At 39.2% G+C, this 19,275-nt stretch overlaps 1 protein-coding gene and 3 long non-coding RNA genes across 19 annotated transcripts in view; 2 read left to right on the forward strand and 2 right to left on the reverse strand.

Annotated features, from left to right (window-relative positions):
• LOC122827128 overlaps positions 1-1,019 on the forward strand; it is a 40,404-nt gene extending 39,385 nt beyond the window's left edge. For 2 of the 7 annotated variants that reach the window (XR_006369949.1, XR_006369950.1), the window contains 4 exons: positions 368-440; positions 511-630; positions 708-762; positions 929-1,019. This is a non-coding gene — a long non-coding RNA (uncharacterized LOC122827128). Of the gene's footprint in view, positions 1-367; positions 441-493; positions 631-707; positions 763-801; positions 862-928 lie in introns of all 7 variants that reach the window. The other 5 variants (XR_006369955.1, XR_006369954.1, XR_006369953.1 and 2 more) reach the window with 5 other exon arrangements.
• A 493-nt stretch (positions 1,020-1,512) lies between these two features.
• LOC122827126 lies at positions 1,513-6,037 on the reverse strand. Of its 5 annotated transcripts, XR_006369945.1 has the most exons (10): positions 5,748-6,037; positions 4,530-5,453; positions 2,969-4,105; positions 2,738-2,869; positions 2,577-2,644; positions 2,264-2,388; positions 2,034-2,042; positions 1,858-1,957; positions 1,764-1,769; positions 1,513-1,685 (listed from the first exon to the last, which is right to left on the reverse strand). It is a non-coding gene; the product is annotated as an uncharacterized LOC122827126 (long non-coding RNA). The 5 variants fall into 5 exon arrangements; XR_006369947.1 differs by having other exon boundaries at positions 1,858-2,388; positions 4,530-4,737; positions 5,195-5,453; XR_006369946.1 differs by having other exon boundaries at positions 1,858-2,388; positions 4,530-4,789; positions 5,195-5,453.
• LOC122827134 lies at positions 5,423-14,803 on the forward strand. The gene is made up of 3 exons (XR_006369964.1): positions 5,423-5,515; positions 7,126-7,237; positions 13,672-14,803. It is a non-coding gene; the product is annotated as an uncharacterized LOC122827134 (long non-coding RNA).
• On the reverse strand, positions 7,509-19,242 carry stat1a (signal transducer and activator of transcription 1a). Of its 6 annotated transcripts, none has more exons than XM_044109615.1 (25): positions 19,085-19,242; positions 17,924-18,051; positions 17,277-17,421; positions 17,102-17,197; positions 16,160-16,243; positions 15,998-16,073; positions 15,588-15,679; positions 15,348-15,499; positions 14,462-14,620; positions 14,296-14,388; positions 14,143-14,202; positions 14,046-14,066; positions 13,669-13,759; positions 13,279-13,320; positions 12,650-12,748; positions 12,480-12,578; positions 12,274-12,409; positions 11,562-11,617; positions 11,373-11,467; positions 11,159-11,298; positions 10,819-11,007; positions 10,666-10,741; positions 10,169-10,265; positions 9,487-9,513; positions 7,509-8,346 (listed from the first exon to the last, which is right to left on the reverse strand). In XM_044109615.1, exons 2-25 carry the CDS (start codon positions 18,049-18,051, stop codon positions 8,317-8,319), a joined length of 2,283 nt encoding a protein of 760 aa, XP_043965550.1. In that variant the 5' UTR covers positions 19,085-19,242; the 3' UTR covers positions 7,509-8,316. The 6 variants fall into 6 exon arrangements, with proteins under 6 accessions (XP_043965550.1, XP_043965549.1, XP_043965547.1 ...); XM_044109614.1 differs by having other exon boundaries at positions 11,373-11,464; positions 16,160-16,246; XM_044109612.1 differs by having other exon boundaries at positions 16,160-16,246.
• Between the last annotated feature and the right edge of the window lie 33 nt (positions 19,243-19,275).

Here is a 19,275-nt window from a genome sequence, read left to right on the forward strand (position 1 = left end):
GATTTCATCCAGAATCTGTATTTTGGTGATGCTGTAAATATCTTGTTTGCTCATGGATTTACTTTAAAGAATGTGTCAAAGCGAAGGGCCAAATCTCTGCATGCGGTCCTCTAGAGTTTAAGTTACAGGTTCCTGAACTTCACTCTGTAAGTCACACAATAGAGATAAGAATAGTCAGTTAATTTAAATAGGCACCACAGATTGTCAGAGCTAAAAGAAAATGTTCAAAAGTGTAGAGGAAGAGTTACAGTAATATTTTAATTGTTTTTTTTCTAATGAGGTTAAGAATATTTTGATAGGAGTTGTTGCAGTGTAGAAAAAGTAAAACCTGTATTTTATGAATGTTTCTGTTTTCTCTGACTTTCAGCTCAGCCAGAACTGCCTCGCCCCGTCATCACTGACCTGGCAACCTATGTGTGGTTGAGTGAAAAAGTCACACAGTAAGTTAAAAGTATTATATTGGAACAACTTTGAGATAATGTTTTATTAAAAGAAGTTTTTGTTTTCCAGGCTTTGTGGATGTCATCACTCCATCAGAAGAGTCGTCTGCATCAATGTTGAGGTGACTGAAAGTTTCTTCTCTGTGGTTGCTGCTCTCCAGAAGAGGCCACTTTGTCAAGAACAAGGCAGGTTAGTAGGAAAGTTTATGAAGCAAAACCTGAACAATTCTGTTGATGAGAAACTGAAGGATTTGTTTCTCCACACAGGAGATCATGGGCTGGAAGAAGAGACTGTTTCCATAGAAACCAGCAGAGGTGAAAGGTAAGAATTCAGTCATGTTTTTGTTTGTCTTTATCTCAGACAGACTCACTTCTCCTTCCAACAAGTTGTGGATCAGAAGCTGCAGAATTTCTTGTCAAGGTAATAGTTGACACTTGACTTTATTACAGCCAGTGATGAACTTTTATAATGTTTGTCTTTATTTCAGACAGATTCACTTCTCTCTCCAGCCAGTGCAGCTTCCTGATGGCATCACCTCTTCATACATCATGTTGTTTCATTAAAGACAAATCAAAGTGTCTCCTGTGTGATCATTGATTTAACTTTAACTTTAACTTTAACTTTAACTTTTAACTTTAACTTTAACTTTAACTTCTTTAACTTTAACTTTAACTTTAACTTTAACTTTAACTTTAACTTCTTTAACTTTAACTTTTAACTTCTTTAACTTTTAACTTTAACTTTAACTTTAACTTTAACTTTAACTTTAACTTTAACTTTAACTTTAACTTTAACTTTAACTTTAACTTTAACTTTAACTTTAACTTTAACTTTAACTTTAACTTTAACTTTAACTTTAACTTTAACTTTAACTTTATCTTTAACTCTAACTCTTTAACTCTAACTCTTTAACTTTAACTCTAACTCTTTAACTCTAACTCTTTAACTCTAACTCTTTAACTCTAACTCTTTAACTCTAACTCTTTAACTCTAACTCTTTAACTCTAACTCTTTAACTCTAACTCTTTAACTCTAACTCTTTAACTCTAACTTTAACTTTAACTTTAACTTTAACTTTTCAAGGGTCTAAAAGAGGAAAAGGCACATGAAACAAGCAGGGTTTTTACTTTTTATTTAAACAAAAAACTCAATACATGTGATTGTTGCTACTCAAAAGTAGCAACAATCACATGTATTCAACACAAGATGCAAAACATTCAGTACAGATCATGAAGGCTGGAAACCTGCAAAGAGAGAAAAAACATTGTCACATTTCTTTACTCACCATCAGATGAACCTCCTCAAGATCCTGCTGGACTCACAATCATCTGAAACACAAATAAAGTTTCACTCATTCTGAACAAAGTCTCTGAGTTCTTCTTTACAACACTTGTATTTCTTGAAAAAAAAACTCACCAATAAGCAGGCCATGCCTGTAACCATGGAAACAAGGTTCCACACCTGTTGGACATCTGGCTCAGTTGGTATTCAGCAAAGAGAATCTGCAGAAGTAAAGCTGGAGGAGACAAACTATGATTAAACATTTTACTTATATTGAGGATGAACCAGGGCAGCTTCAGGTCAAAGTTCACCTCCAGGCTCTGCAGACAAAAAACAATGTTACTGATGAGTTTAACCACAAAATAAACGTTTGCTGAACTGAACATAAAGTCTCATTTTAAGGGGGCGATAGAGGTCTGGTGCTACTAAAGGCATTTAACTGCCTGAAACACTTTGGCTTCTCTTCACTGTGTTGGGATTTAAGCATGTTAAAAATAAAAAGTTTAAATTCGCAATAAGTCTACTACATTTACAGACTCACCTGTCAGGAGCTACACAGGCATCAGCCGTTTATTCCTCCAGGAACAGAACCACAAACACTACAATCTAAATCTGCTGCTGTCAGCTCGTCCGACATGGTGGACCTCACAGAACCGAACCAGGAGGCTGCAGAGACACAATGGATTCTGACATGGATCAGTTACACACTGAGGCACTTTAAATTGTTTTTATGCATTAAGATGCTGCAGCTTCTGTTTCAGTCATCGGCACTGGAAAAAAATATTAGTTTCTCTGAAAATAAAGACAATGTTTAAATGTTGACATTTCTAAAACTAATGCACAAATAAACCAACCTGTGTTTGACCATGAATCAGGAATCGGTCACAATCAGTTTCACCTGCTGTCTGCGGCGGACTGGAAGCTGCGGGGACAAATGTCACGCTAAACGTCAAACAATGTCTAGATTCACATTGACGCAAAGAGACAACGCTAAACGTTTGCACCAAATACAAACCCAACAAAGAAGCTGCTCTGAAAACAGCCTTTACTATCGCTGCTCCAAACGCCAGATGAAGTTTTAAGGAGCCGCTCGGCTGCAGATGAAACCCACCCGTGGACTCACAGATGGAAACGACGCTGAAAAACTCTGGAGGGGAAAAACAGAGAGAAGTTACTTCACATTTTAGACACTCAAACAATCGTTCGTCAAGTATGAGAGCCTGGCTGACTTTACCTGGAGCGCAACCTGGAGACCCACCGAACCGAACCTGATCCAGAGCTCAACTAAACTCCTCTGGCTCATCCCGTTCCTTTTTATCCGGTTCCCCACAGGTGACTCCAATCAGCGCAATCAGCGCTGATTACCTCCTCCGGATGATTCATTCACTTTCAGTCTCTTCTTGACATTTTTACTATGATGATTGTGCTGCACTTTTCTGCTTTTGGGTCCATTCGCATCATTTTCTGGGGACTTTGGTCATTTTAACCTTTTTTGGTGCAAAGACAACGGAAATTTATAAAACCTTTTGCCTAAATGTGTCACTTTTACATAAATATAAATACATACAGCTTAGTCATAAAGCCCTTCTCACAAACATAATAATTGACCTTAAATTATATCAATAAAACTAAATTTAGACAATAAAATCATCAACTGTCCCCAGCAGGCTGCGGAATGTCGCCGTCTAGTGGACAGAAGCTGCACCTGCAGCGTCTTCAAATAACATTTCAAAACAACCAAATCTTCCAAAACTGAAACTTTCTGCAGTTCGTGAGCTACTGGAGATGATTTCATACATTATCACAAATACAAGACTATAAACATCATTTTATTCCTTTTTAAAAAAAAAGACAAAGTCTCTAAAACTATAACAGTGTTACTTTAGTGAACGTTTGATCATGTAGAGCAAAGGATGAATCTGCAACTGAAATATCTGAAAAGCTCAACAACTTCTGCTGGACTGAACATCCATACAGAGTGTGGATGATCTGTATTGATCCTGATCAATATATAGATTCACTGGTTCAGAACTGGATGCTGAAGGTGATTGAAATGAAGTTTTTACAGGATGTCAATCAGGTGAAGCTACAACTGAACTGGAGGATTTCTGGTGGAAAAAATTTACACACAAACAATGTTTTAAGTTTTTAATCTTCAATCCTAAATGTTTCGAAAACACTTCAATCACATAATTGAAACGCAAATGTTAGTCACTATCTAGACACTAGATTATTCTGTTCCAGACACGGTAAAACAGAGCAAGTTGTACGTCTTCACTGCGACGGTTTTATAGCGATCTAACGGGTCAGGAAGGCCGAGGTTTCTGCTGACCGATAAACCCTGATGGACCTGGTCGTCGCTGCTTTTCTTCAGAGAGGCCTTCTGGAGGAAAGAAACAACACAACAACATTCTTTAGGCTACAATAAAACAATAAAGGTATATAACTCAAGAACATTATATAGGTCAAATTAAGAAGCTACTTAAAACAACAAATATTTGATAATTATATATATAATTTACCCAACATTTCTACACCTGAAGCTTTTTTAAATAGAGATAAAACATTAATAGTTTGACTTCTAAAACCTTCAGCTGCTGAAATGTGACCTGATTTCTAAACGTCAGCAGAGAAAACCTTCAACGATTCATGATGTGGATTTTCTGTTTGGGTTCGTTATTATTGACTAAACTAAATCAAATACCATTAAATGTCATTTAAAAACCCGTGGATACAAATAGATGAGGGTCAAAACACGCTCCGGTTTTGATTGTTTACCATCACAAACAATTTAAACTCTGTCTCACGTTTCAAACCTCCAACAGGCTGAGAGGGAAAACTTTCAGAGTCTGGCGGCGTGAGGACAGAAGCTGCTCGCTCCGCGGTTAGCCTCTGTTTTCACGCTTCACAAACGGAAGAGAACGACGTTGATGGGACCGGTTCGGATCCTCGCTGGGCAGACTGGAGGAGCTTCGTCCTCCTGGACCCTCCTCTTCCTCGCCCGGTAAAGCGGAGCTGCAAACGGAGCAGAGGTCAGTGAGTCCGGTCTTCACCACGGAACCGTTCTCTGTGGAGTTTTAATGCGTCACGTTAGAAAAGGCTGATGGAAACAAAACAATAACAAAACGTGACAGACTTTGTCACAACGTGTCGCTTCTGTAAAAACACGAGGAAATAAGTTTGTGTGGTTTCCAGCAGTAGCAACAGCTGGTTAATGATCAGTGATACAAAGAAATGTTTCCATAAAATCAATATACAAGCAGCAAAACTTTTGAGCAAAAAAAACAAAACTGTTTTTAACTTTCTGAATTTCCATTATTTTTGAAATGTCACATTTAACTATTATAGAGTTTATAGAAACGCAGCAACTTTTTCTGAATAAGATTTTCTCATTTAAATCCAAACTATTCACTTTTTTCTTTCTGTGACTTTTGACCAGTTTTCTCAGCGGTGGATGGAAACGACCTCTGACCTGTCAGACAGAGCAGGAAGCCCAGGATCACAGCTGAGCGTCCATGATGATGGACGGGATCTGATGCTCAGACGGACCCACGGACTGGTGGGACGGTTACTGAGACCGCTGGGAACAAACCGGTCACTGCTGGTCAGTTAACAGCGGCTAATTTTCAAACATCAGGAAGAAGACGGCTTAGTTCAAGTTCCAGCTGGAGACTCGCACAGATAACAAATCATGTACGCCACAAACCTTTGACCTTTCCGTCCCTGCTGACCTAAAGATACCAAACAGGAAGTGACATCATATCAGTGGACAGCATCAGATCTCCTGGTGGAGGTGAGAGTTTTTCATGTTGACAGTTTCTGCTTTAAACCTCAGAAATGATCAATTTTGATTAAGTATATCTGTATTCTAAAGAAGATGTTAATAAATAATCGCTGTGGCAGATTAAAGCTGCTGCTGGTTGCTAAAGTAACAGCAGTTCGCGGATTACGTTTCTTTTGTGCAATCTTTACACACAAACTGTAGCTCACTAAACGCACATTTCTATAAAAACTACAAAACTTACCTTATAAATAAAGCCGCTCATTCCGAACAAATATATCCGTTCATCCAAAGCCAAGTCTGTCCTGGACACGAGTTGAGAAAAGGAGGCAGGAAAAGGCCGTTTCCAGCAGGACGTTCACAAACCCTGTGTTTTCTTTCCGTTTGGACCTTTCAGCTCCTTTACTTATTATTTCCTGCTTCGACTGAAAATCCGCGTTAGAAAAATGTTTAAGTGTATAAATGTAGTCATTCATGTTGACTTCGGGAAAGAGGAGCAAACAAATATGTCTCTGCGTTTGACTTATTTACAGTATGGCTCTTACTCTGCAGTGAAGGAGTCACTACACTAATGTCTGGGATCGTGAGCGCCCCCTGCCAATGAGGCAAGAGAACTGCCTGAATGTGCCCGTTTTAGAAAACATTTTGATGTTTTTACTATCTTATTTTAAGACGCTGCAGTTGCAGCTGCTGATCACTAGATGGAGACATTCAGCAGGAAGGCAGTGACTTTAAAGAAGTTCTTATAATTTGCTGAAAAAGTTCTTGTACATTATTTTGTCTTATTTAAGAGCACTAAGAAACTCTAGAAACTAAACTCGGTGAGATTTTATTTTTACAGAGTTCAAACTGAACACTGGATGGAAAATAAATATTTTTCTTTTAGTTTCAATGATCTTAAAAGTTCCCAACATGTGAGGACGAATAAAAAGTCAAAAGTTTCCAAGTGAAGAATAAAAAGTGTTTCTGCAGATGAAGTGAAATGTGGAGTAAATCGCTCCAGATCTCCTCCGTTGTTGTTCTGAACATGTTGAGCAGTAAATGTTGATTCATCAGCTCAGCTCGGACCTGAGGCTTCTGGATCGGAACTTTGAGCTTTTTTCGTGGATTAGAGACGATTCTGAAGCCACGCCTTCAGTCGTCACGGTCGACGCCTCTTTTTCACCAAAATCCTCAAAAATAGAAGACAAGTTTAAAAAAAAAGGTATTTTAGTGTAGATGAGCGAGTGGTGGAGAGAGTAGGAATACAGGCTGCTTATCTAAAGGTTGTTGGTTCGAGGCCAGCAGGGATCTTGCTGTGTTTTGACTCAAATTAAGGAAAAATTAAAGTAAAATTGGTAGAGTTCAGGACTCGATCCTGCAACCTGTGGACTCCCAGTCCACTTCTTATTCCTCTGAGCTAAACTTTTGTGGAAAATCTGCCGAGGGAAGAAATGAGGCGAGGAAAAGTGTTGATGGTTTGATCAGAGGACTGCTGGCTGCTTGGAGAGCTTCACTTCTTCACTTCTCTTCGTCTTCACACTTCACACCAAACATTTTACAGATTCTCTTCGGCGACTCTCGTTCAGCTCGGCCGTAAATCCACCGGCAGACTGAAGCTTCGTTTCTTCATCTTTACACAGAAATACTTTCTCTGGGCCTCGACCTCAGAGGGAACAGTTAAAGCCCGACGAGCCGAGCAGAGTCACGTTTCTACAAACGGGAGAGTTTCCGGAGTCTTCGGCAGTGATGAAGGTTAGTTAGACTGATTAAAGCAGAGCTCTGCAGCCTGCAGCTCGTTACGACTGAAGATCACAAACTCAAGTTTAACAAAGAAACTAATACAGATTTCAACCATTTCTCTGTTTTTTAGTGAAAATTTGTTTTTCATTTTCACAACAAAATGACATTAAAAGTGTTTAAGTAAATAAATCAGATAAAAATAAAAATCACATTTGGAATATTTTTCATTTAAACCTTTTTGTACAATATTAGAAATAAAAGATGCAAATAAACAAATAATTCTGTTTCTTTTTTTAATAAGACAATAAAAATTTAATAACATACATTTTTTATTGAACACTTGATCATTTCTAGGTTTCATCAATACAGTAGAGAACTCATCTGTTGATTATTTTATCAATTCATCAATTAATAATTGTTGATTAATAAGATATTTTTATTTTTTTACATAATTAGAACCTGGTGAAGCTCAAACTGCAGATTAATGAGTTCAGGGTAGAAAATATTTACAAACAGGATTTTATTTTATCTTAAATGTTAAATTATAGTTTTTTTTGTTCAGTTTTGGTTTAATTACATCTGAATGTGTATTTTTTACAGCAAATTAACTTTTTGAGTGAATGCTGAAGTTATCGATTAATCGATTACCAAATTAGCTGACTATTATTTTAATAATCGATCCATCTTCATTTTATTTACATTTATTTCTCTTGATATTAAACTAAAAACTAAGTTCTAATATAAACATCACGTATAAGAAAACGTAGCCGTCATCTTTCTGAGGAAGTTTTGTGTTTTTCTTTATAATAAAACCTTAAAGTAAAAATAAAATATTTTCTCTTTAACAGTTAAAACAAATTAAATGAAGTAAATATTTATAAATGTGGTTTTGTGGCTCTGGACCCATTTGACTAAATTGAAAAATAAAAATAAAATACAAAGTAAAGGTTGCAGACGATTGGACTAAACAAAGCCCACCGTGATGAGGACAAACGGGCCGAACAGAACCACCAGGAGAGACGAAGGACCAGAACCAGAACCAGAACCAGAACCAGGACCAGGAGGGACGGAGAAACGGCAGCAGATTATCTTCAGTTCTCATCCGGAAACTCTGAACTCATCTGTAGAGAAACAAGAACTAATTAATTGATCTGAAACAGAACCAGTTCAGTTCAGAACCGTTCATGTTCAAAGTTCCGAACTAAAACCTCGGAGCCACCAGGGGGCGCCAGAGCTGCCGGTTCAGCTTCATCTCAGGAACATTAAAATGGCGTCTTTATCTGAAGTTCTCTCAGATTTATTTCATCTTTTGTACGTTTAATACAAAGGATTATTAGAGCCATGCAAAAAAAAAATAAAAATAATAAAATTACATAAATAAACTCACAATAAAATTAGAATAAAATCATAGGATTATTTCTCATATTCATTTGTTGTGAAAATGTTGAACATCATATTATAGTACAAGTTATTTTTGCTAATTTTGAAAATGTTAAGATATAAAATATTAACCAAAATGACTCACAGATTAAGTCAAAATAACAATAAAAAAAGTCATACTATTATGACAACAAAGACAGAATATGAGAACTTTATTCTCATCTTTTATTTGTACTTTTTTCTAATACTCTTTCATACTTGAAAAATTAAAACCTTGGATATAAATAATAATAAACTGTTGTTAGGCGCCGCTGATGGAACAACTGGAGTAACTGATCAGCTGCCAATAATTAGATCTACAACCAATTAGATCTTTTAAATACCTACATTTCTACTTTACTTTATATTTTGTTCCATCTGATGATGTAATTCTTAAATATTAAATGATTTTATCAGATACTTGAGTCGCTTTTTACCAAATACTTTTTCACTCTTGAGGAATTTCTTGGATGAATAATTTTTACTTTTATTTGACTAAAAGTAAAAATTGTTGAAGTATTTCTACTCTAACTTCAGTGCAGCCTTTGGTTTCTGTTCCCATCTGAACGTTTCATAATTATTTCAAATTATTTTCCACCAAATCGCAGCAAATTTAACCAATAAACTGATTTAAACATTTGTGGAGGTAAAGCGGTTCTGAATGTTTACTGTCCCCTGATTGGTCAGCTGCTAACCAACCCGGTGGATTTATTGACGGGTTAACCAAACCAAAGGTTGCTCAATCTGTGGTTCGGTTGCCGAGAAGAGGACGGAGCTCTAAGAGTTTGGGTCGGCCATGCAGGACAACTGGAACTACACACCAACATGCAGCAACACTTTACCTGAGGGACAAAGTCCTGCAGGTCCATCTAGAGACAGGAGACAGACAGATTCAGAGCAGGACAGGGGGACAAGGTCAGAGGGCGTCGCTATAGCAACAGTCACTGTCACCGCATGATTCGCAGCATCAGCTGATTTGTGCTAAGAGAAATACTTAGAGGGAAGGTTTTTATTCATCACTGTAGTCATAACAACAGTAAATGATTTAAACTAAAGATAAAAACTCTTTAAATGCATTTTGCTGAACAGCTTCTGAAAATAATTAATTAGTAAAGTTTATGTCACGACTGTTTATGCTATTTATGCTAACAGTCTTAACTGTATTTAGAAACAAAAACACTGAAAATGTTGAAAAAGCAGCAGTAGTTTAGGGTTTAGTAGTTTATTCTGTCAGTTTATCTCCTCTTTAGTTTCTATAAGCACCTTTTATGTTTCTTTTTAATAAAATCATTATAAAAGATCAATTTAAAGCTTCTGTATTTATATGGACGTGAATGTTGGGCGCACTACACAACGTCTGCCAGCAGGAGGCGCCTCTGGAGCATCGCTGCTCACATCGTTTAATAAAAACCATCAGATGTTCGTCTGTTAAATCCATGTTTGGCAGTCAGGAGGTCCGATTCTGTGGGTTTTAGGGCGTGTAGAGATTCAAATGAGACATCTGGAGGTGGATGAAGGACTCACCACGGCGTCGATGTCTCTGGGACTGACGTATTGCTTCAGCGCCTTGAAGTCGTCAGGCGACATGGGCATCATGTTGTCCTGCAGTCTGGACGGGTGTCTGACCCACAACAAGGACGTTAGTCCAGTTTCAGACTCAAAACATCATTTTATAAAATGACAAACTGTCAAAAAGGAAAAGATTTGCTTCTAAATCACAAAGAAAACATTTTTAATCAAAGAATAACTTTTGTCCCTTAAGTTTCCCCCAATTTATTTTTGAAATGTCACAAAGAGCAGCTCTGTAGTAAATGAAAGAAAGAGAAAAGAACGACCAAATAGGAAACATGCAGCAAGGCAGCAAAGTTTCTGTATGTAAAGTAACTTAGCACTTCAGTTACTAAAAGTAACTTAAAGTAAAAAACTACAAAATAAAAATAAAATGATTCTTTAGACATTCAGCTGTTAAAATATGTCAAAACCTCTCATTAAAACCTTCATGTGTGTGTTTCTGATCTTACACTTCAGAGACGGAGATGAGCTCCGTCTTCATGTAGCCGCGGATGTCCGGGACGTCCGTGTCCATCGGCTCTGGAGCTGCAACAGAACCAGAAGGTTAAGGAGTCGGATCGGGTCTGTAGAAGCGGCGGGACGAGTCGGCGTGCGGTTCTCACTCTCTGAGGGTTTGGGGTAATATTTCCCGAAGGCCTTGTCCTTGTGGATGTCGGGGTAGAGGAAGCGCAGCGGGTTCTCCGGGATGTTCTCCACGGCCATCACCTTGTAGGTGCGGATGATGTCGGGCAGCGACACGGCCGACAGCTCCTTCTTGGTGTACGGCTCCACCGAGTGATAGACGGGTTTATCTGGAGAAACAGAAACACGTTTAATCATCTGGCAGAAAGAAACGACTGAAGAAAGAAAAACAAACATGAGAAATGCAACCAGAACTATTCTGGAAGAATCACAGCTGAGCCCAGCAGAGTCCTTTCACAATAAAAGCCTGGCCTGCGTTACCGTGGACGTCGTGCTCGATCCAGGTGAAGGTGATGGCGCCCTCCTTGCTGCTCTCGCTGAACCTCAGCAGGAACGTCCCGGGACATTTGTCGCTCAGCAGCGCCTTCTCCCTCTCCTTGCTGATGAAGCCCATGATGCAGCTGCACACAGGACGAGACTGTAACCATGGAAACGCTGAAGCAGCAGCGGAAACGAGACCAGCAGCGGCGCTTACCCGTCGTTCCACAGCGACAGCAAGTGTCTCTTGATCAGGTCCAGGATCCCTTCGATCCACAGCCAGAAGGGGAACGATTTCTCATTGGCGCTCTGCTGCAGAGACGACAAACACGTGAACCAGATCCGCCCGACGACGACCCCGAACCCGACCCCGACGACAACCCCGACCCGGACCCCAGACGCTTACCTTGCAGAACTTGGTCCAGGGGATCGTACCGTCTGGATTCCTCTGAGCTTTTGCTCCTGCCAACAAAAACAATCATGTTCCATCAAAACCAGAAACCTTTTCTACTTCACATAGTTTGGAGATTAATGTCTAGAAATCTGGACTGAATCCAGAGTAAAACCAGAAATAAATTAAATCTGAACACATAAAAATATCAAGTAGAATCAGAAGAAAAGAAGGAAAAAATCAGATAAAAGAGAAATTAAACTGAGAAAGAAAATGAGAAAAAAACCCAAGAAAAAAATGAAAAAATTGGTGAGAAAAAAATTTGCAATGAGAATAAAACTGGAACAGAAGCAGAAGGAAGCTGAGATAAAACAGGTTAAAAATAAAAATAAAATAAAAATGAAACAAAAAGAAAACCAGAAGAGGAAACAGCAAAAACACAAAACCAAAAATATTCATCTGGTTTCTAGAGAAAATCTCTTATTACACTTAAATATCTTTTCATCAACATGCAGCAGATTGTTTAAAGCCAATAATTCCTTAATATTAATGAAAAACTGAAACGTTTTACATCAATATTTAGAAATTACTTATTTATTAGTTTAATCTTTTTTAAGTGTAATAAGACATTTTGACAGGAAGACAGACGTTGTGTTTTGGCAGTGAGCCTGTCCTGTGTGTTGGTTCTGGTTCATGTTGTGGTTCTGGTTCTGGTTCTGGTTCTGACCCAGCAGCTTGTCGGCCAGCATGTTGAGCTGCTCCTGGTTCAGGCCTCTCTTGGTGACGGAGGAGAACTGCCAGCTCAGAACCTCGGACAGCTGGGACCACTTGGCGGACGGCGGCGACAGGAAGAACTTGAGGTTCTGTTGGACAGAGTGGGTCGTTAGCGTCGGGTCAGCACCGAGGAAGAGGAGGAGGAAGAGCGGGCCTCACTTTGGGTTCTGTGGTCAGCATGTTGTACCAGAGGATGGAGGCCCAGCCGCTGGGCAGCTGGCAGACGTTGGAGATGACGACGAGGGGCATAGCCATGGCCTGAAACACACACAGGGTTCAGTTCTACCGGGCCGACCTGGTTCTGGAGCCCGGCTCTGGGTCCCGCTCACCTCCACCTTGATGTGGAGTCCTGGAGAACCGGACTGGTTCAGGTGCAGCTCCGACTCGAAGCTGAGCGAGTGAAGCTCCTCGGTGACGATCAGCGGACCCTGAGGGACGCCACAGGAAACAGGTCAGAAAGAAACCGACCCAGACCAGAACCCACCGACCCGGACCAGAACCCACCGACCCGGTGGAGTCAGGAGTTTCTGCAGGTTCACATCTGAGTTTAAACCCGACTGAATCATCGCAGTGTAACAGTCTAATCTATTCCTGAAGCTTCTTCTGATGCAGCTTTTATTAGGGTTACCATGGTAACAACACTTTCAGTCCAGATTTATTCTGTGAAAAAAAAATTCTTAGAGAGCGGCAACTAACTATTGATTTAGTTATTGATTATTCTATTGATTATTGTTCCAAAAGAAGAAACATTTAACAAACATTCTGCACTTTTCTCATTTTAGTCGTTTTGAGAAAATATTATAAATATACTAAAAGATCAAACTTTAAATATTTTTTAAATAAGAAAACATTTTATTGTTTAAAATCCAATACCAATAATTTCATCTAGTGCTAAAAAAAATCAAATTATTGATGATTATTTCATTGATTTATTGATTTAGCAGATCAACTCTCTCACCTCGTTGGTTCTGTTTCCGGCCAGTTTCTGCTCCTTCAGTTGCTGCACAAATTAAAAATGTTACTTTTCAGGTTAAAAACATTTTTCACAACAATAACAGTCCAAATATGATATTTTTAAGTTTCATTTTATACAAATCAAACTTTAACCAGTTTTCTCCCTCCCTTGTAATATCCAACATGACCACTGGAGGGCGACACGTTTCTGCAGCTTCACTTACATTTTTTTGTTTCTTTACCTTCTTGATTGTATTTAGGTTACCTAAACTTTATAATTTCCACCTTCAGCCTCATTTGTGTTGTGTTGTTGATAGAAATAATAAAAAATATCGTTGTTATTGGTATTAAATCTAAACCCTGGTCATAAATCAGACGTGTTTCTGTTCCTCACCAGATGCCTGAACTCGGCCGCCAGGCTGCCGTTGGACTCCTCCATGTTCATCACCTTGGTGTTCGTTCCCAGGATGTTGAACTTACGGAACCTGGAAACAGACGACATGCTTCATTTGACTTTGGAGATGTTCACCTTTGACCTCTGGAAACATTCATTGAGTTTTTCCACCTATAAAAATGCAACAGTGCTGATTTAATATCATGAAAAATGATGTCAAAGCTTCTTTTCCACCTTTACATTGATCAATTTTCTGCACAATTTATTAAAATGAAGGTTCTCCGTCTTTAATCAGGTTTTTGTGTTTTCTCAGATGCTAAAGCTAACCCAGCAGGTTGTAGCCGTTTCCTAGGTAACGGGGAAAGTTTCAGACGTACCCTTTCTTCTCTGTGACGTCCCTGTGGGAAACAAACAGCAGAAGGTTATTGCTGCAGACAGAAGCGGATTGAACTGATCCACATGAGCTCTGCTTACTTATCAAACACGGCTTTGACTTTGAGCTGGTAGTTGAACTCATGAAGCTTCACCAGGAACCTGAACACAGACAGGAAGTTAAACGCCCAGTAAAACATTCAGGTGACGTCCTGCTGAGTTTTCGGGTCACGTTCAGAGGAGTTTGGTTCTTACCGGAGCTTGACGGTGAACTGGACGCCTGTTTTCAGCACCAGCGGTCTCTGTGGGTGTGTGGGCATGCAGGGCTGCCGCTCTACCACCAGAGAGCTGCAAACACAAGCAGACGCCATGTTGGCCCGGCAGCAGCTGCGGCTCCAGAGGAGACGGGTGGCGGTCGTACCTGGACAGCAGGTTCTTCAGCAGGTCCAGAGCGCGGTTCTCCAGGTGGCTCTTCTTCTGGGAAATGGGGTCGTTTTCGTAGGTGAACTTCTGCTCCAGCTCCAGCATCTTGTTCAGGTGCTGCCGGACCTGCTGCAGCGACTCGGCGACGGCGGTGAACCTGCAGCAGGAGAAACGATCGTTCAGACAGGAACAGGCTGAGAAAACACTTTTACAGTTACTGAAGTAAAAAACGACTTCAAATAATGACGGATTATGGTGGAAAAATACTGAGATTAATTTGTAGAAAATGTTGAAAATTAAAAACGTAAAAAGAAAATAAACCGTTTCTGATTAAAAAAAATTAATTTTAAGATGTTTTTCTGATAAAACTGTATCAATATTTATGTAATTAAACAAAACATTCAGTTATGCTCTTATCCTCCATCGTACGAATAACAGAAAGAATGATTAAAATAGAAACTTTTTAAAGATATTTTCTGTCATTTCTGATTTCTGTTTTAGAAAAGAAAGCAAAAAAAAAATTTATCGGGTATAAGAAAATTAATGATTTGAAATCAGATTCACCTTTAAGAATAAGTAAATAAATTAATTACAAAATAATTTTTAAGAATGGAAATAAGGTCTGGTGTGAAAAGAAAAAAGAAAATCAGAAAATTAAACATGGTATGACATAACTAATAATTGGAAATCAGATTTGACTTTAAAAAATAAAATAAATAAAAACATAAAAAATTAAATAAGATGTGATATAAAAAAAGAAATCAGTGATCGGATTAGCTATAAAAACATAAAAATACACAAATATTAAACAAATCAAACATAAGATAAGATCTGGTATATAAAAACTGTAAATGAGATTTAAACTCAGCGAGTCGCCGCCTCACCAGTTCTGCAGCTGGTCCACGCAGGCGTTGGGCGGACCGCCGATGCAGGCGATCTGCTGCCGCTGCTTCCACTCCGGCAGCTCCTCGTCGATCAGGTCTTGGATCAAACTCTGGGTGAGGTTCAGCAGCTCGCTCAGGAAGGACACCACGTCCTGCCACACAGAACACACCGTGAGTCTGCAGGGCCTCCACAGGAAACGCCGCAGAGCGCAGAGAGCAGAACGCGGTGGAGACTCTCACATGGCGTTTCTGCTTCAGCTCGATGCACATCCTGGCCGTGTTGAACTTCTCTTTCTCCAGCTCCTTCGCCGACATGCCGTTCAGCTCGTTCTCTGCAGAAGGAAGTTCACATCAGCCGCACAACAAATGTTACACACCGAGGAACATAAACGTGGCGACACAGTTGGAGTAAATATACACAAACTTTGACCTGGTGGGAAAAAGTGAAACAAAATGCAACTAAAACAGATTTAACTGGATGATAAACTGTCCCAAAGTTACAGCGATAAATAATAACGTTGATTTGAGAGACTGAAAGATCAATAATCTTTAAATTATGTTGAACATTTAATGGTGGAACTTTTAGATCCACAAACAACAGAAATCAGGTTGGATTATCACGAAGCTGGACCAGAACCCGTCCTGCTTACGGTTCTTCAGCGTGTTCATCTTGAAGTCGTACTCGTCCTGCAGGTCCTCCAGGTTCTTCAGCATCTGATCCAGGAACTGGAGGGGAAAAACTGGACCTTCAACGAGGTTTAAACACAAACTTGACAGCATGAATGAGCAGCTTTAATCGGACTTTATCAAACCTGAACTTTGTCTTTCAGTTCCTTCACTTTGTTGTCCAGCTTCTGCTTCTCCACCACCATGGCCGACACGGTTCCTTCTCCTTCCTGCTGCAGAAACAGCATCAGGTTAGAGAGGATCTGAGGCTTTGACCAGGTGGAAAACACGCAAAAAATACAGACAGAACTGGGAACGTGTTCACAGGAAGCAGGTTTATGAAACAGGAGAATAATTGTCTGTCTGTTTAGTCAGAAACACAGAAGAAGAAGAAGCTAGCAGCTAGCTGCAGCTAGCCACACCCGCTAACTCATAAACATTTAAATCGATGGAAGGAGATTCAGATTATTTAGGAGTTTTTAAAATGAAACGATTAATCAGATCAATCAATTATTTAAATAATTGTCAACTTAATTAGTAGTTGATTAAATGTTAATTGAATTATAAACTCTAAAATTTGATATTTGCTGAAAAAAAACACTCAAAGCACAAATTAAGGCAAATTTGTACATAAAATAGAAACATTTTGTTTTTTACAAAAGTCCTGAAATGTAGTTTTTGCTTCTACTGGTTAAAATTCTGTTAAATTCTCCTTTTAAGCAAATTTTGTTGTAAAGTTATTAATTTGTTGATAGATAAAAATAGTATTGATGTCGAATGAAGCATAAAAGGCTTTTTTAACTCTTTATTTAACTGTAATTAATCCTTTTTGGGCAATCAAATGTTTTTCTTATTTCGAAAAATTTATTGAATTATTTTTATTTTTCACATTTCTTTAAAATTGTGTAAATAACCTTTAATGGTTAAACTACAAATCTGCAGAATCCACAATTTTTCACAATCAGAATAAGTGATTACTTTAATAATTCTTAGCTGCAGCACTATTTTTATTTTATTCACAATATAATTAATGAACTTTTGGATAAATTTGGTTAAAATTAAAAAACAATAAATTCTCAGGTTTTTACTTCGGCTTCCTTTGCACAGGCCAAGATCTTCTGCTCCTCCTTCAGGTTCCTGGAGATGATCATCGCCATGGTAACGGGGTCCTCCTGGAAGCGATCCTGCAGACAGACAGAGGATGGCGGCCAGTTAGAGCGCGTTAACCTCTGACCCCTGGGCGGCAGCGGCGGCGTCTCCGACCTGCAGGTTCCTCTTGATCTTGCGGAAGTTGTGCTGCTGCAGGAAGTTGCTCTCCAGAGCGAAGCGGCTGTGCTGGTCGTCCAGCTGCGCCAGCAGGTCGTGGAAGCGGATGGTGGCCAGCGAGTCCTGCACCGCCACCGTATCCCTGACGACGAACAGGAAGAAATAACATGGCGGCTTCGCTTCGGACGGGAAGAACATCGGAGCAGCTCTTTTTCAAACTACCACTCCTTCCTGTTTTGGTGTATTTCTCATCCTTTGCTCATTTGTTGTCATGCGTAACCATAGCAACAGGGTGTTTTACAACCTGGAACAGCTGATGAACATTTGTAAAACTGCATTTTCTCTAAAATTTGTAGCTAAAACACTCAGTTTCACTTTGGGATCTGTAAAGTTTCAGGGTTTTTTCACGTTTCTCACAGGAAAATTCAAACACTTTTCATGGCAAGTTTTCAAACTTTTCCAGCAACAAACCTTAGAGATAAAAACATTAAAATGAACTTAAAACACAATAATGTCCAATTGTAAGAGTTGGGTAGTAATGTTTAAGAGAAAATGTACTTTTAGGAGTATTTTACGTGACATTTTCATGAAGTGTCACTGCTGTTTTTGAAAAAACTTGGACTGAAGCAGAATCAGTTTCTTACCAGTCGATGCTCTCGATCCACCTGCTCAGGTACTGCCGGATGTCCATGGGGAAGGAGTCATCGTACAGCTGGTCCACTTGCTCCAGGTACTTACTGTCCAGCATCTGCAGCTGACACCACTGCGCCATCTGCTGGCCACAAGCAGCAGCTGCATCAGGACTCACTTCTACTTAATTCGAGGAAAAACTGAAAACTACTTCTGCTGTAAAATGTTAACATGTCATCAATTAACCAATTTTAGGGGCTTAAACTGTAGCTAACGTAAACAAATAGATATTTCTGATGTATATTTCAGTATCGGAATCAAACTGCCAGAATAATAACGAGCATTTTATCAGCAGTTCTTTTCATTCAAAGCTATTGATGCTGTTAAAATATCACCAGACCTGATTATTTTTGGCCCTAGAGGGAGAAAGTATTAAGAAACCAGAAAGCTCCTCCTTATGAGGATTTCATCAGAAACTGAAAGCTAAAAGGAACCCGTTGTAAACAGCTGTGGAAGACGCTCTGTTACATTGCGATCGGTGGAGGCCAAAAAACACTGAAATTTTTATAAAAACAGCATTTTTGTCTGCTTACAAACTCTTTCTCAAATACCCAACTGTATTTTAAACCATAAATAAAACCACTGCAACCAGTTGCAGTAAAATAATGCAACTGGTTGCATTATTTTACTGCAACCAGTTGCAGTTTGTTTTCACAATTCACAACAGTGGAGAGTCTTTAGTTCAGCATGAAAACGGGTGAGCCACTTCCTTTAAGGAGTGAAGTTTTACAGCCGTATTCTAAACCAAAACTAAACTTTGGTTTAGTTTTTCAGTTGAGGTCGTTTAAAAACAGCGGAACATCCCTTTAAAGCTAACCAGATGTATTTACTGTTGTGCCTGTTAGCTAGCAGCTGTTAGCCTGTTAGCTGTTCAGGTGGGCGGTGATGCAACATATTAGCATATTAAACATTAATAACACCGACAACATAGCTAAGCACTTCTACTGCCAAAATGTATCCATACAGACCATAAAACCCGACATTTTCTATTTTCTCGAACCTGTCTACAACTACAAACTTCAGCAACTAGCTTAGCCGAGTGTTTTGTTATGCTAATAAAAACACGTGCATCATAAAACGCTTCCATGGTTATTCAGACAGGAGAATAAACTTACTTTTTAGTTTGTGGAAGGTTATTATCTCGCCGTGAAAACAGGTTTTATTTCCTGAAAGCTTGTTCTGTTACAAGAACGCTAGTTGAGTTCTCCTGTCAGCTTCACGTCCCCTTTCCATTGATGAAACCTAAGGTAACAGTTCTCAGCCAATCATAACGGAGAACCGACTACAGGCCCCCGACTACCTCTTG

The sequence above is a fragment of the Gambusia affinis genome, linkage group LG24, assembly GCF_019740435.1.
Source record: "Gambusia affinis linkage group LG24, SWU_Gaff_1.0, whole genome shotgun sequence".
Classification (NCBI taxonomy): Eukaryota; Metazoa; Chordata; class Actinopteri; order Cyprinodontiformes; family Poeciliidae; genus Gambusia; species Gambusia affinis.

Bases quoted from the DNA above. Each gene is read 5' to 3' on its own strand.
- stat1a (XM_044109612.1), bottom strand. From the start codon at position 18,051: ATGGCGCAGTGGTGTCAGCTGCAGATGCTGGACAGTAAGTACCTGGAG. The intron at 11,299-11,372 runs GTAAGCGCCGCT...TCCTGTGTGCAG, and splicing joins CTGTCGCTGTGGAACGACGG to CTGCATCATGGGCTTCATCA. The intron at 8,347-9,486 runs GTAAAGTGTTGC...GTTTCTCTACAG, and splicing joins TGCAGGACTTTGTCCCTCAG to ATGAGTTCAGAGTTTCCGGA.